General features: G+C 41.8%; 1 protein-coding gene across 3 annotated transcripts in view; it reads right to left on the minus strand.

Moving 5' to 3' along the window:
* Positions 1-2,165: 2,165 nt before the first annotated feature.
* LOC129709405 (calcium release-activated calcium channel protein 1-like) overlaps positions 2,166-12,935 on the minus strand; it is a 32,758-nt gene continuing 21,988 nt past the window's right edge. For all 3 annotated transcript variants that reach the window (XM_055655751.1, XM_055655750.1, XM_055655749.1), the window contains exon 2: positions 2,166-2,991. In XM_055655751.1, coding sequence (XP_055511726.1) covers positions 2,440-2,985 — 546 coding nt within the window. In that variant the 5' untranslated portion in view covers positions 2,986-2,991 and the 3' untranslated portion in view covers positions 2,166-2,439. The remainder of the gene's footprint in view (positions 2,992-12,935) is intronic.

Consider the following 12,935-nt stretch of genomic DNA (forward strand, 5'->3'; position numbering starts at 1 on the left):
TATTTCTCATTCCCTTTTATATATTCATAGCCTGCCAGTCTTTTATCAAGCTACATTTCCCTAAACAACATGGCATCTGGTAACAGTCTTGAATAGAGAGGGGGATATACCAGACGGGCAAACAATGCCAACTGACCAAAGTTAAATGTAAGTAGACAAAAGTGCTGGAGAAACTCAGCAGGTGAGGCAGCATCTATGGAACGAAGGAAATAGGCAACGTTTCAGTTCGAGACCCTTCTTCAGAATGATGCAAGGGAGGGGGGGGGGGAAGAAGAAAGGAAGAGGCGGAGACAGTGGGCCGAGGGAGAGCTGGGAAGGGGAGGCGAAAGCAGGGACTATCTGAAATTGGAGGTCAATGTTCATACTGCTGGGGTGTAAACTGCCGCCAGCAAAATACGAGGTGCTGCTCCTCCAATTTACGGTGGGCCTCACTCTGGCCATGGAGGAGGCCCAGGACAGAAAGGTCGGATTTGGAATGGGAGGGGGAGTTGAAGTGAAAAGCCACCGGGAGATCAGGTTGGTTATTTCGAACCGAGCGGAGGTGTTGGGTGAAGCGATCGCCAAGCCTACGCTTGGTCTCACCGATGTAGAACAGCTGACACCTAGAGCAGCAGATGCAATAGATGAGGTTGGAGGAGGTGCAGGTGAACCTCTGCCGCACCTGGAAAGACTGCTTGGGTCCTTGGATGGAGTCAAGGGGGAAGGTAAAGCAACAACTGTAGCATTTCCTGTGGTCGCAAGGAAAAGTGCCAGGAGAGGGGGTGGTTTGGGTGGGGAGGGACGAATTAACCAGGGAGTTAGAGGGAGCGGTCTCTGCGGAAAGCAGACGGGAGGAAATGGGAAGATGTGGCCAGTGGTGGGATCCCATTGGATGTGGCGAAAATGTCAGAGGATTATTTGTTGTATGTGACGGCTGGTAGGGTGGAAGGTGAGGACAAGGGGGACTCTGCCCTTGTTACGAGTGGAGTTGGGGGGGATGGGGAGTGAAAGCAGAGTTGCGGGGTATAGAAGAGACCCTGGTGAGAGCCTCTCTATAGTAGAAGAGGGGAACCCCCGTTCCCTGAAGAATTAGGACATCTCCGATGCCCTGGTGTGGAACACCTCATCCTGGTTGCAGATGCGGCATAGACGGAGGAATTGGGAGCAGGGAATGGAGTCCTTGCAGGAAGCAGGGTGGGAATAAGTGTAGTCCAGATAGCCATGGGAATCAATGGGTTTATAGTGGATGTCGGTCATATCACCTGCGATGGAGATAGGGAGGTCTAAAAATGGTAGGGAAATGTCGGAAATGGTCCAGGTGCATTTGAGTGCCAGATGGAAATTAGTGGTGAAATGGATGAAGTCAGTGAGTTCTGTGTGGGTGCAGGAGGTAGCACAAATGCAGTCGTCGATGTAGTAGAGATAGGGTTCGGGGATAGGGCCATGGTACTCCTCAAACAAGGATTGTTCGACGTACCCTACAAAGAGGCAGGCATAGCTTGGGCCCCATGCGCGTGCCCATAGCTACGCCTTGTATTTGGAGGAAATGGGAGGAGTCAAACGGGAAGTTGTTAAGGGTAAGGACCAACTCCGTTAGGCGGAGGAGAGTATCAGTAGACGGGGATTGGTTGGTTCTGCGGTCGAGGAAGGGAAGGCTTTAAGACCCTCTTGGTGGGGGATGGAGGTGTAGAGTGACTGGACATCCATGGTGAAGATGAGGAAATGAAAAATATTTAAGGCTTCACAGAGAATGCACCTTACACCAACAGGATAGTTGGTGATATGTGGCACAGATTTAAGGTAATTGGCAATAAAAGGGAGAGCAATGGGATGAAATAAAGCAGTCTGATTTAGTATGTTGTGTTCAAAAGGGGCAACTTGCATCTCTCAAAAAGAGGGCTGGCACTGTACTTTACACAGGGAATAGGGACAGACATTTGTTTGGATAAAGAAAGTAGTTCTTAGACAAACAGTCAAGAGACACTTTGTCACACAATGTAAATTGTCAATTATTTGTTTCTGACAAAGTACAAATTCCCTCACAATTCAATCACAGGTTAACCACAAATGACATCCGTTGCTTGAATGTCACTTCATATCCTATAAATCAAGGCTTTATAAATGATGAAACCAGTGTATTATATTAAATCACCTTATGGTTATCAAGACACTCCATAGAACACACATACAACCCATCTCTTTAATAATGAAAGTTTCAACAATCCAATTAAAATCTGTACAAATCCAAGTAAATGCATGCACATTGTCATTTTAATTTAAATTTAAAAATGAGGGGAAAAAGTAGTTTTTACTTCACTGGTTATTGTCCCAACATATCCAAGAGTGGCATTGAGGATTAGACAGCTCCTGTAGACTGATTGTACAACAGTTTCGTCATCTCACACACTGAGTACTGTAAACTAGTCATAAGGCTATTCTTCCAAGAGTGTACAACTAATCCTATGCAAAGTGAGAACCAGTAGGATGCAATGTGTCCCCTCTGTCCAGCTGATCCTGCAATTGCACAAGTACATCCAATTCTCTTTCCACTCGCTCAGTTTTGTGGCTCACCAACGACCGATAGAAGTGAACTGCAAAAAGGATAAAGATTATTCCAGAAGGTACCATAATGACCGTGGAGGTAATAGCTGCTGCTTTTCCAGGTGATATTGATGTAGAATTACTGTCTGAATCCACAGGATTCCTCTTTAACGGAAGAAACTTAACCCAACACAGCAGTACGACTTCGGCAAGGAAAAGAAAGGTCCCGATAACGGTGGAGAAGGCCCACGCAAGTTCAATGTGCTTGTGCATACGCTCGTGGGGCGACTCATGGACAGAATTGAGATTATGGACGTTGCTGACGGCCTCGATGTTCGGAAGGATGCAAGTGCTTATCATGAGAGCAAAAAGGTGAACTGCAACAAGCACAGTTGTGCAGGCACTGAAAGCAATCAAAAGACCTGGTGGGTAATTATGTTCAGGTTCAAGCTGCACTTCCACCATGGCGACCTACAAAGAAAAAAGAACACAATTATTTGGAATGAATCCTGCAGTACATGAAATAATAGTTGTGAACAGATCTGGGTGTGTTTCTGTGCTGTACAACTTGATTTTCTCTAGGCTTCGCACATCACTTATAAAAATCCAAATTTTACAGTCGCATTCACAATTCTTTACTGAGTATTGCATAATAATCCTTAACTAAAACGTCTCGTTGTGGTGCTTAAAAAGCTTTTGGATAGGCATGCGAATGAGCAGGGAATGGAGACGTATCGATCATATATAGGCAGACGAGGTTTGTTTATCTTTGGCATTTATGTCCAGTACAGACAAGTGGGCTGAAGAGCCTCTTCCTGTGCTGTATACATCTATGTTCTTATTCCTCCAACCAAACGGGTGAAATACTTCAATCTTTATAATTGTTCATGGAATTGCACGGTCTTTTATTCATCTGCACTTCTTTCACTATTTGTTTATCTCTGGAGTTTAATACCTTTGTTGTAACTAGTGAATCTGCAACAGCAAATGACTATGCAGTACTTCAACTACTTGAATACAAACAGCATCATAGTCACATCCAATTGCGTACACACCAACACAGATCTCTTCTTTAAAAGGATATGATACGAGTGTTAAGAATTATGGAGAATTTAGATAGAGTAAATAGATGAATGGCAATAAGAAAAATACTGGGGCATCAAAAAAAAGGGGATAAAATGGATGTGTTCTTTGGAAGAGATCAGATTCAATAGCCACTTGCAATTTATCAGTACAATTCAGGAATAGACTCACGGCAAAGGTTAATGAAAGTCAAGGATAATTAGATATTAACCCAGAACTGTTATTTCCCCACCAAAGTATAGTTGCATTAACAAACTGAGACCCAAACAACATATCAAACTCTAGATCAGTTCAGTGTTTGATCTCCCCCCCAATATCAAAGAACATAGCACAGGAACAAGCCCTTCAGCCCACAATGTATGTGCTGAACTCAATGCCATTTCTTGATTTCCTTTGCCTGCACATGATCCATATCCCTCTGTTCCCTGCATATTCATGGGCCTATCTAAAAGCCACTATTATATCTGTCTCCACCACTGGCACCACATTCCAAGCAATCACAACTCTGCATTTAAAAAAATTGCCACGCACATTCTCCTTACAGCTCACATTTCTATACAAGTAAAAGGAAGTTCACAAAAAATTTAGAGGGATATGGGTCAAACGGAAAATATTATGCAGTTTTATCAACTTAAAAGCAATCATTTGGTTGTGAGTGTACCGCACCGACTTATTTTGCAATTGGTTAAAGCAAGTATCTTGAGTAACAAAAGGCTGCCCCATCTTCACAATGTTATCCACTGCCAGATGTAATTAGACTACAAAACAAAAACACCAATGCTTTAGGGGACATTATTTTGAGTAATGATTTCATTCCCATTGGATTATTTATTCCTTCCTCTGTGTTTATCTATAATTAGCCCCAAGAAGAATGTGTGAGCTTCCTTTGTGAACCACTGCAATCTTTGTGAAGATGATGATCGTCATCAGCGTTCACTCGAAACGAGTACGACTGTCTCTTTTGGGAGGACGCCTGTGTGCGACTTTGTTTAACGTGGGATACTGGTGCACAGACAGCCACCACACGGTTCTTGACAGATCCGGGCCAGGATCCAGTGGTATGGTGTCCAAGACGATCGGGGCCCTTTTCTGCTGCAGCCTTCATCCGCCTTACCAGCCGTTGTGACACGGAGAAGCTTTGTGAAGATACAGCCAGTGCTGGTGAGTGGGGATGTATATTTCCAAGACAGTCCAGTGAGAGACATGGGTAAGGACTGTTTGAGAAAGCCTCTTGGAGACCTTCTTGGTAGAATCTCCAAAACTAAAAGTACATACAGTTTATATAAATTTTAAACTCAAAGATAACAATAAACAATTAACTACAGTTTCGCTGGCTATAATAATTTAAACTTTAACATTGAGTGCAGACAAATAACTTTGCAGAATCATATATTTACAATAGGATGCACTCTAGGTTACAAGGCATATCTGAATGGTCAAACATCTTCGCCGGGACACAGTAATTCGAATGGATAAAAGCTTCTGAGAAAAGGGAATCCAGATGCCCAAAATTAGTGTTATGAGGGCTGACTCTCGAGTGTAGAAATATCCCAATTATTGACAGATAGACAAATATACCCATGAACATGCTTGATGTGTCAAGTGACAAATAAGCCTGGTCTGGATGTTACCTCCATCTCTATCACAAAGGTGTGAAATAACTCAAGTTGGAAGATTTCTGGTTGGATGTGCACCCAATGAAAGACACAAAGTACTCTTTAGCCAGAGTGTGGTGAATCTGTAGAATTCATTGCCACAGACAGCAGTAGAGGAAAAGTTAATTGGGTATTTTTAAAGCAGAGATCGACAGATTCTTGATTAGTAAGGGTGTCAAACGTTATAGAGAAAAGACAGGAGAATGGGGTTGCAAGGGAAAAATAGATCAGTCATGATCGAATGGTGGAGCAGTCTCGATGGGCCAAATGGCCCAATTAATTCCTATGTCTTATGAACTTAGTGCTGGAGTAACAAAGCGGGTCAGGCAGCCATCCCAGCGCCGGGACTATTCTTCAGATTCAATGGATAAGCGACTTTTTAGGTCTGAAGAAGGGCCCCAACCTGAAACATCACCTATCCTTGTTCTCCATGGATGCTTCCCGACCTGTTGAGTTTCTCCAGCACTTTGTATCTTTTTTTGTAAACCTGCATCTGTAGTTCCTTGCGTCTGACATTTTCAATGATAGCCTGTCTGTTTGCAAAGCTGTCCTTTTAATTTCAAACTGATTACTGCATTTGAAATGCATAGGAAAGAACTGCCGATGCTGGTTTAAACCAAAGGTTCTGAGAAAGGGTCTTGACCCGAAACATCACCTATTACTTTTCTCCAGAGATGCTGTCTGACCCACTGAGTTACTCCAGCTTTTTGTGATTATTGCTTTCAATGTACATTGCAATATATTATGAAGACAGGTTCTTGTTTAGAATTAAAGAGTGCTACTTTCACGTAAATTTATAACCCCCAAATAATCCCCAACAATATGCTCCTGTTGTCCTCATTCTTGGAGGTTGTGGGTTTGGAAGATTTTGAGTAGCCTCAGAAATAAAAGCAATGCATATTTTAAGCAGCACAGGCAACAGCCACGTGGTGCTCATAGCAGGAAGTGCAATAACTGTGGTGGAACACAAGGTGTTGGATGTTTCTAAAAGCAAGTGAATGGAGAAGATTATCAGAGAGCTTTTGAATCATTGAGGGAGGTAACGTAGACAAAGGCTTTAGAGAAGTTGCCATGGGCAGGGAAGTACAAGAAAGAAAAACAAATCTCAAAGGGGGAACAAGACTAGGTAAAAATAAGGAAAGTTACTGTGTTGGGACAAATATTAGAGCAAAATTGTGGTGGCAGAAGCCAGAAAATGTCATGGAGAGGTGAAGGGCAAGAATCAAGATTCTGAAATATACCACTGTACGAGGAAGTTCCACTGATCTGCAGCATATAATTTTTCTGTAATTTTATCTTCAACAGCGGAAATTTGAACTGATTGTGATCAAGGCTTTGAGATATCTTAAGGGAGTTTAATTTGTTTCCTTGTTTTTATCATGCTTCTTCCACAAGGCCCATTTTACAGGGGGTGAGAAGATAACATTTCTACTAGGCGGTCTGTATCAAGATTTTGCCATGTAATCTGCGCATGTGTCAAGAAACACAAGGCGAGAAAAGTCCTTGCTTACAAAATGCACTTTGACACAAATACACTCGTACCTCACAAACAACGGCTTGCTACTTTGGTCAGATGCTCAAGCCAGCTTGAACATTAGTTTATTTTGTGTTAGAAAAAAAAAAACCTCAGTAAATAACTTTCCGACTACCACATATCACAAAATACAATACGATAAACTTTATTCATCCCTGGAGGGAAATTGGTCTGCCATCAGTCACAACACACAAGGTACACAAAAACTTGAAATTAAAAGTGAAAAAAAAAAGACAAGCCACTGTTGGCTGGGTGCCATGTGCACGGCACCTAAACCAGAATGAACAACAAACAAATAAACATAGACTTATTCTAAAACAACAATGCTCTTCCCCCCCCCCCCACACACCAGGTCCCTCTTTATTCTCCCACCGTCCCTCACGATGGATCCCCCACGCCAGGTCCCCATTGTCTCCCCCTCCCCCGTCACCAAGGTGCCCGCTGCCAGTGCTCCGTTGTCGCCGAGGCCCCACCACCACCACCGAAGCTCCCGTTGCCGTCGAGGCTCCTGCTGACGCCGAGGCTCCCATCGCCGCGTACCGGTCGGCAGCAGCGGTGCGCTTGTTCAGCGGGTGGATCGGGCCCACGCGGCTCCCCGGGACACTCTCGCCATGCAAACGGCTCCCTGTGACACGCCTACTTATCAGGACATAACATGTACGTCTAATTAAACACTGGTTGGGAAATTGACCACAATTCTGCTCTAATACAAAGACTCCTGGTAGAATGGGAACAAATGGAACCAAGGCATAATCTGTTCTCTGATTCTGTTTTCCATCCTACAATTTACATGGTTATGCAGGGAATGGAGGGATATGGATCACATGCAGACAGAAAAGGTGAGTTTATCTTGTCATCATGTTCAGCAGAAATTGTGGGCCGAAGGACATGTTACTGCGCTGTACAGTTCTACGTTCAGCATTGTTGTCCCTTGATTACTATTATTATGATAAATGTAGCTCACATGTCATTATCTATATGTTTATAGAGTCTAGAGTTTAAGAGAGATACAGACTGGAAACAGGCCCTTTGGCCCACTGAGTTCATGCTGACCATCAATCACCCGTACACCAGTTTCTTTGCTATCCCATCCTACGCACAAATGACAATTTACAGAGGCCAATTAACCTGCAAATCTGCACGTCTTTGACATGTGGGAGGAAACCCACGTGGTCACAGGGAGGAAGCGCAAATTCCACACAGATAGCACCCGTAGTCGGGATCAAACCCAGGTCTCTTGCACTGAGGTAGCAGCTCTACCACTGCTTGCCACATCTTTCTTTGATCTCTTGCCCAACAATAATCTGACTTTTGCATTCCCCCACCAGGAAACTCTGGTTGCATAATTGCAAGCCATTTCCATTTAAAATCCAACATTTAAGCATGCACTCAACTATTGTGTCTTTCCTGTTGGCACCAACTCCCACGCCCCATTTCCCTACTCTTCTGTGCTCTTTTCATCAAATAAGGATCATAAAATTCACCTTCCCAGACTTTATTCCAATTACTATTGTACCAGACCAAAGCTCAGAAAAGAAAATTCCTTAAAGTAACTTGCTTTACAGAAAACTAAATTGGAAGTTATTGATTGAAACTAAAATGTTAGTTATTCAGAGAGCATTCTTGCAACCTAAACCCAAATTTCAGTTTGGGCTTAATTGGCAGAAAGGAGAATTTTTTTTTTCTCAGACCAAATTTATGCTCGAGAAAACGAACCAATTCACACGAGTTTCAGAAGTTTCATTTGAAGAGCAGATACGATTGGTCAAATCGTGTCCTGTTATGCTATTTGATTAAAAAATGGGTGTGGTGGACAGGAAATGTCATTTTGACGGAGTCCTGGCGTCAAGTAAGCTATTAAAAAAAAACAAATCAAGACTATACTTGAAAGATTAACTTGTTATGATTTTTCCTTCCCCAAAACTGCTTGTGTTTTAAGATTTTTGAAAAGATTTAGGTATAAATACAAATATAATTTGCCTGAAGATGGGTTCCGACCCGAAACATCACGTATCCTTTTTCTCCAGGGTTGCTGCGGGACTCATTGAGTTTAGACTTGAGATACAGCGTGGAAACAGGTTTTTTGGCCCACGTCTTTGCCAAGTTCGCGCTGACCAGCAATCACCCAGTTCACTAGCACTATCCTACATTCCAAGGATAATCTACAATTTTTACCGAAGCCGACTAACCTACAAACCTGTACATTTTTGGAGTGTGGGAGGAAACCAGAGTATCCGGAGAAAACCCACGCAGTCATAGAGATAATGTACAAACTCCGTACTGACAGCACCATTGGCAGAATCTAACCCGAATCTCTGGTACTGCAAGGCTACCAACTCTACCAATGCACCACTGTGCCATTGTAAAGACGTGACTCCAGCACTTTGTGTCGATCTTAAATGCCATTTGCTTTCAATCTTCTCAGTATTTTATAGATTGAGTGGTTCAAATAAACACTCGGTACAACTCCTAAAAGTTATGGAAAATCAAAACTACCATGAAAATGAGAGGTTATGAAAATTTGTTAAAATAAAATAAAAGACATCATTTAATATCAAATGCTGATAGAATTTGATGTTCTACCAGCAGATGGTGCCATGACAATCAAAAATAATTTGTTTCCAGGATTCGGCTGAAACAATGTTCTTTCCCAGTGCATTCCCTATTGAATCAAATAGTGCACAAGAGATTATTTAACTAATCGTACTTGCTCTTCAAACGAGACATCCACACAAACCACTTACTACATGGGACACAAAGCCCGACACAAAGGACAATTTCAAATGCAGCGGCGAAGTCAAACAAACGTCATCATGAAGAGAAGCCTCACATGCAGATGTCAGAGGATTGACGTGTTGATGGTAGAAAGAGGGGGAATAGAATTACCTGCCATAGGGTCTAGGGGGAAAAGGTGCCGGTAAGGCAGGTCACAGAGTATGTTGGTTATATAAATAATCAACAAGGTACACTCTGCATGACTGATAGTACAGAAACACTGAAGAATGACTATCCCCACCCGTCCAACGACTGCAGGAGTAAAAGAAGGGATAACACAAAGATGGAGACGGAAATTAGGCAGAGGAACAGCCCTGTCGGCCCACAATGTCTTTGCGTAACATGATGATAGGTTGATGGGAGACACATGGAACTACAGATGCTGGTTTATAAAATTAAAAGACAAAGTGCTGGAGTAACTCAGCGGTTAGGCAGCATCTCTGGAGCACTTGGCTAGGTTATGTTTCGGATCAGATCTGAAGAAGGGTCCCGATCTGCCTGACCCGCTGAGTTACTCCAGCATTGCGCGTTTCCTTTAAAAAAAAAGGTAAAACTAATGTCCTCTGCTTGAACGTGATCCATGTCCCTTCTTTACCATGTGCTGATCTAAAAATCTGTGAAATACCACTATCATATCTGTCTCCACCACCACCACCTTTGGCAACACGTTCCAGACCTCCACCTTTCTCTGTGAAAAACAAAACTTGTCCTGCACATCTCCTTTAAATGATGCCCATCTCATGTTAAAACTACACCTATAGGCATTAACAAAAAGTAGAGATCTTTGGGTAGTGGATAATTTTTACAGCAAGTCCTTTGTACTTAATGATGTCCCAGCAAACTTGGCGGTGAAAAGTTTCTGTACTATTTCTGGACCAAAAAACCCCCTAAAATTCTGTCTCATGGTTTAGTTGGTTGCTTTCATCCGAGTCGATTCAAAACCAGAGTACAAAACTCTTAGTTGATTCTCCAATACAATAGAGGACGTTCTGCATTATCGAGCAAGATATTAAATCAAGGCCCATCTGGTCCTTTCGTGAATACCAAAGATTTCAGGGCACTATATTAAAGAATCTCCTGGTCAATATCTCCTATCTTCTGGTCAATACAATGTTCATAACAAAAAAGAGTCTGTCCATTATTTCTACTGATAAAAATTCAAAATAACTTAAATGTTACTCGTTTTTGCCCTCCACGCATGCAACCTAACTTGACAAATATTTCCAGCACGTTGTTTTTACATGCAGATTTCCAGCACCATGTTCAAAAGTAGACACAAAATGCAGGAGTAACTCAGCGGGTCAGGCAGCATCTCTGGAGAGAAGGAATGGGTGACATTTCGGGTTAAGACCCTTCTTCAGGCTGCTGTCCGGGAAGGGGGTGGGACATTGCCTCCTTTTCCATGCTCAATTTCTGCTTACAACCTTGTTGCCTGCCTCATTTCCTCCATTACACACAGTGAACACACTTCTAAAGTACTCCTTTGGCTGCTAACCAATTTAAAATTATCCAAGTACACAACAGGCATTAAAATGAAGGCAGTCTTTCCGAAATGAAAGAAAACAATTTGAGAGGAGGAAACTACCGCACTATTTTAACTTCAGTCAAGTTTATCTTTTTGGTGGTGACCATTTAAAATCAGAGTATTAAGTACAAATAGGTTTGATAAATTTCCTAACAATCTAATTAAAATTATGAATAGAATTAAGATAAAATTTGAAGCTCAAACTTTCTCTATTTAGTTACAGGAATTACAGAATACCAAGCATCATTAAATCTTTAGCAACCTGCAGGACCAAGTCTAGTATAGACACAAAATGCTGGAGAAACTCAGCGGGACAGGCAGCATCTCTAGAGAGATGGAATGGGTGACGTTTCAAGTAGAGACCCTTCTTCAGCCTGTCCCGCTGAGTTACTCCAGCATTTTGCATCTATCTTCCTTCCTACGTATTGTCTAGTGTCTGGAGGAGATTAAAGAATACTGCTAAATATGGATGCAAATCATTACTTTTTGCATTATATATTTTGTTTTAGTGTATGAAAGTAAGTTTTGATCTTTAGAACCATGAACATCTGGACATCACAGTGGCACAACTGCTGCCTCAAAGCACCATAGACCCAGGGTTTGATCCTGACCTTGGGCCTGTGCAGAGATGACACATTCTCCCTGTGACTGTGTGCATTTCCTGCGGATGATCTGGTTTCCTCCCACACCCCAAAGATGTGCGAGTGCAGGGCCTCTGTAAATTGCCCTTTGTGTGTAGGGTGCGGGTGAGAAAGTGGGATAACATTGAACTACTGTGAATGGGCGAGCGTGGGCTCAGTGAGCCCCATTTCAATGCTTTTTTCTCTAAAACTAACTTAATTATTAGCATGAAGTTATATCCAGATTAGCTAAATCCAAATTTACAAAAAGATATAATACTGCAGTTACTTAACATTTGAAACTAAAAAGGGATATTTTTTTAACAGCTCCTACAACATTAGTAACTGAAAGAGTTAATATTTCAAGTCAACAACTTTGACTTCTGTTGGATGATCACACACCCAAAATGTCAGCTTCAAATTCCTCTCCTCTTACTAATTGCACCCAAAAATATTTTAAATAAATAATTTTAAATCATTTTAACAGTAGGTTACTGAAAGTTTAGATTTAATGAAGTAGGACGCAACCAGGTACCAATTTTCACTATCTTTAAATGATCCACAACATGGTTAATAACCTTAAAAACACTCGTTGATGAAAGGTATATTCACTTGTACCAATAGGCTTGTATTATCCATAGAAACGTGACACAATTAACTTTAGAGCGCGATGGGTGAACGGTGTAGGAAATAGAGGCGCTGGGTTAGAATTCTACACCACAAAGATATGCACATCTGTTCAAGGTGTAAAAAAAAAAGGCCTAGAATTTTATTTGTCATGTATTCTTTGACACAAATTATATAAAAATGTATAAATGGGAAATTTTGCACTGGAACAAATAGTTCTAATGCGAACATCTGTAATGTATTGTGTCCAACTTGCAGAATAATCCTCCGAAAACAAAATACAATAAAAGCCTCTTCTCCCCTCGTAGATTGTTAGTGGTTGACATTCTATGAAAACGACTTCTGTAAAACGCTCCAATTAAAATACGCAATGAAAAATTAAAAAAAACTTTCATTTCAACGATCGAGTTGAAAAGCAAAAGTTGAAATAAATGTTGTGCCTTTGAAAATATATTTAGCATTTGATTAGAACAGCCGTTTAAAAAAGGCATGTATACACGCGGAAATATACTGCAGTACTGCAGGGTTTTTTCCTGGAGGGAACGCGTGAAGGTTTACAAAGAAAAGCAATTCAGCAAAACTGCATGTTCGAATTG

This window comes from Leucoraja erinacea, chromosome 25 (assembly GCF_028641065.1).
Source record: "Leucoraja erinacea ecotype New England chromosome 25, Leri_hhj_1, whole genome shotgun sequence".
Taxonomy (NCBI): Eukaryota; Metazoa; Chordata; class Chondrichthyes; order Rajiformes; family Rajidae; genus Leucoraja; species Leucoraja erinaceus.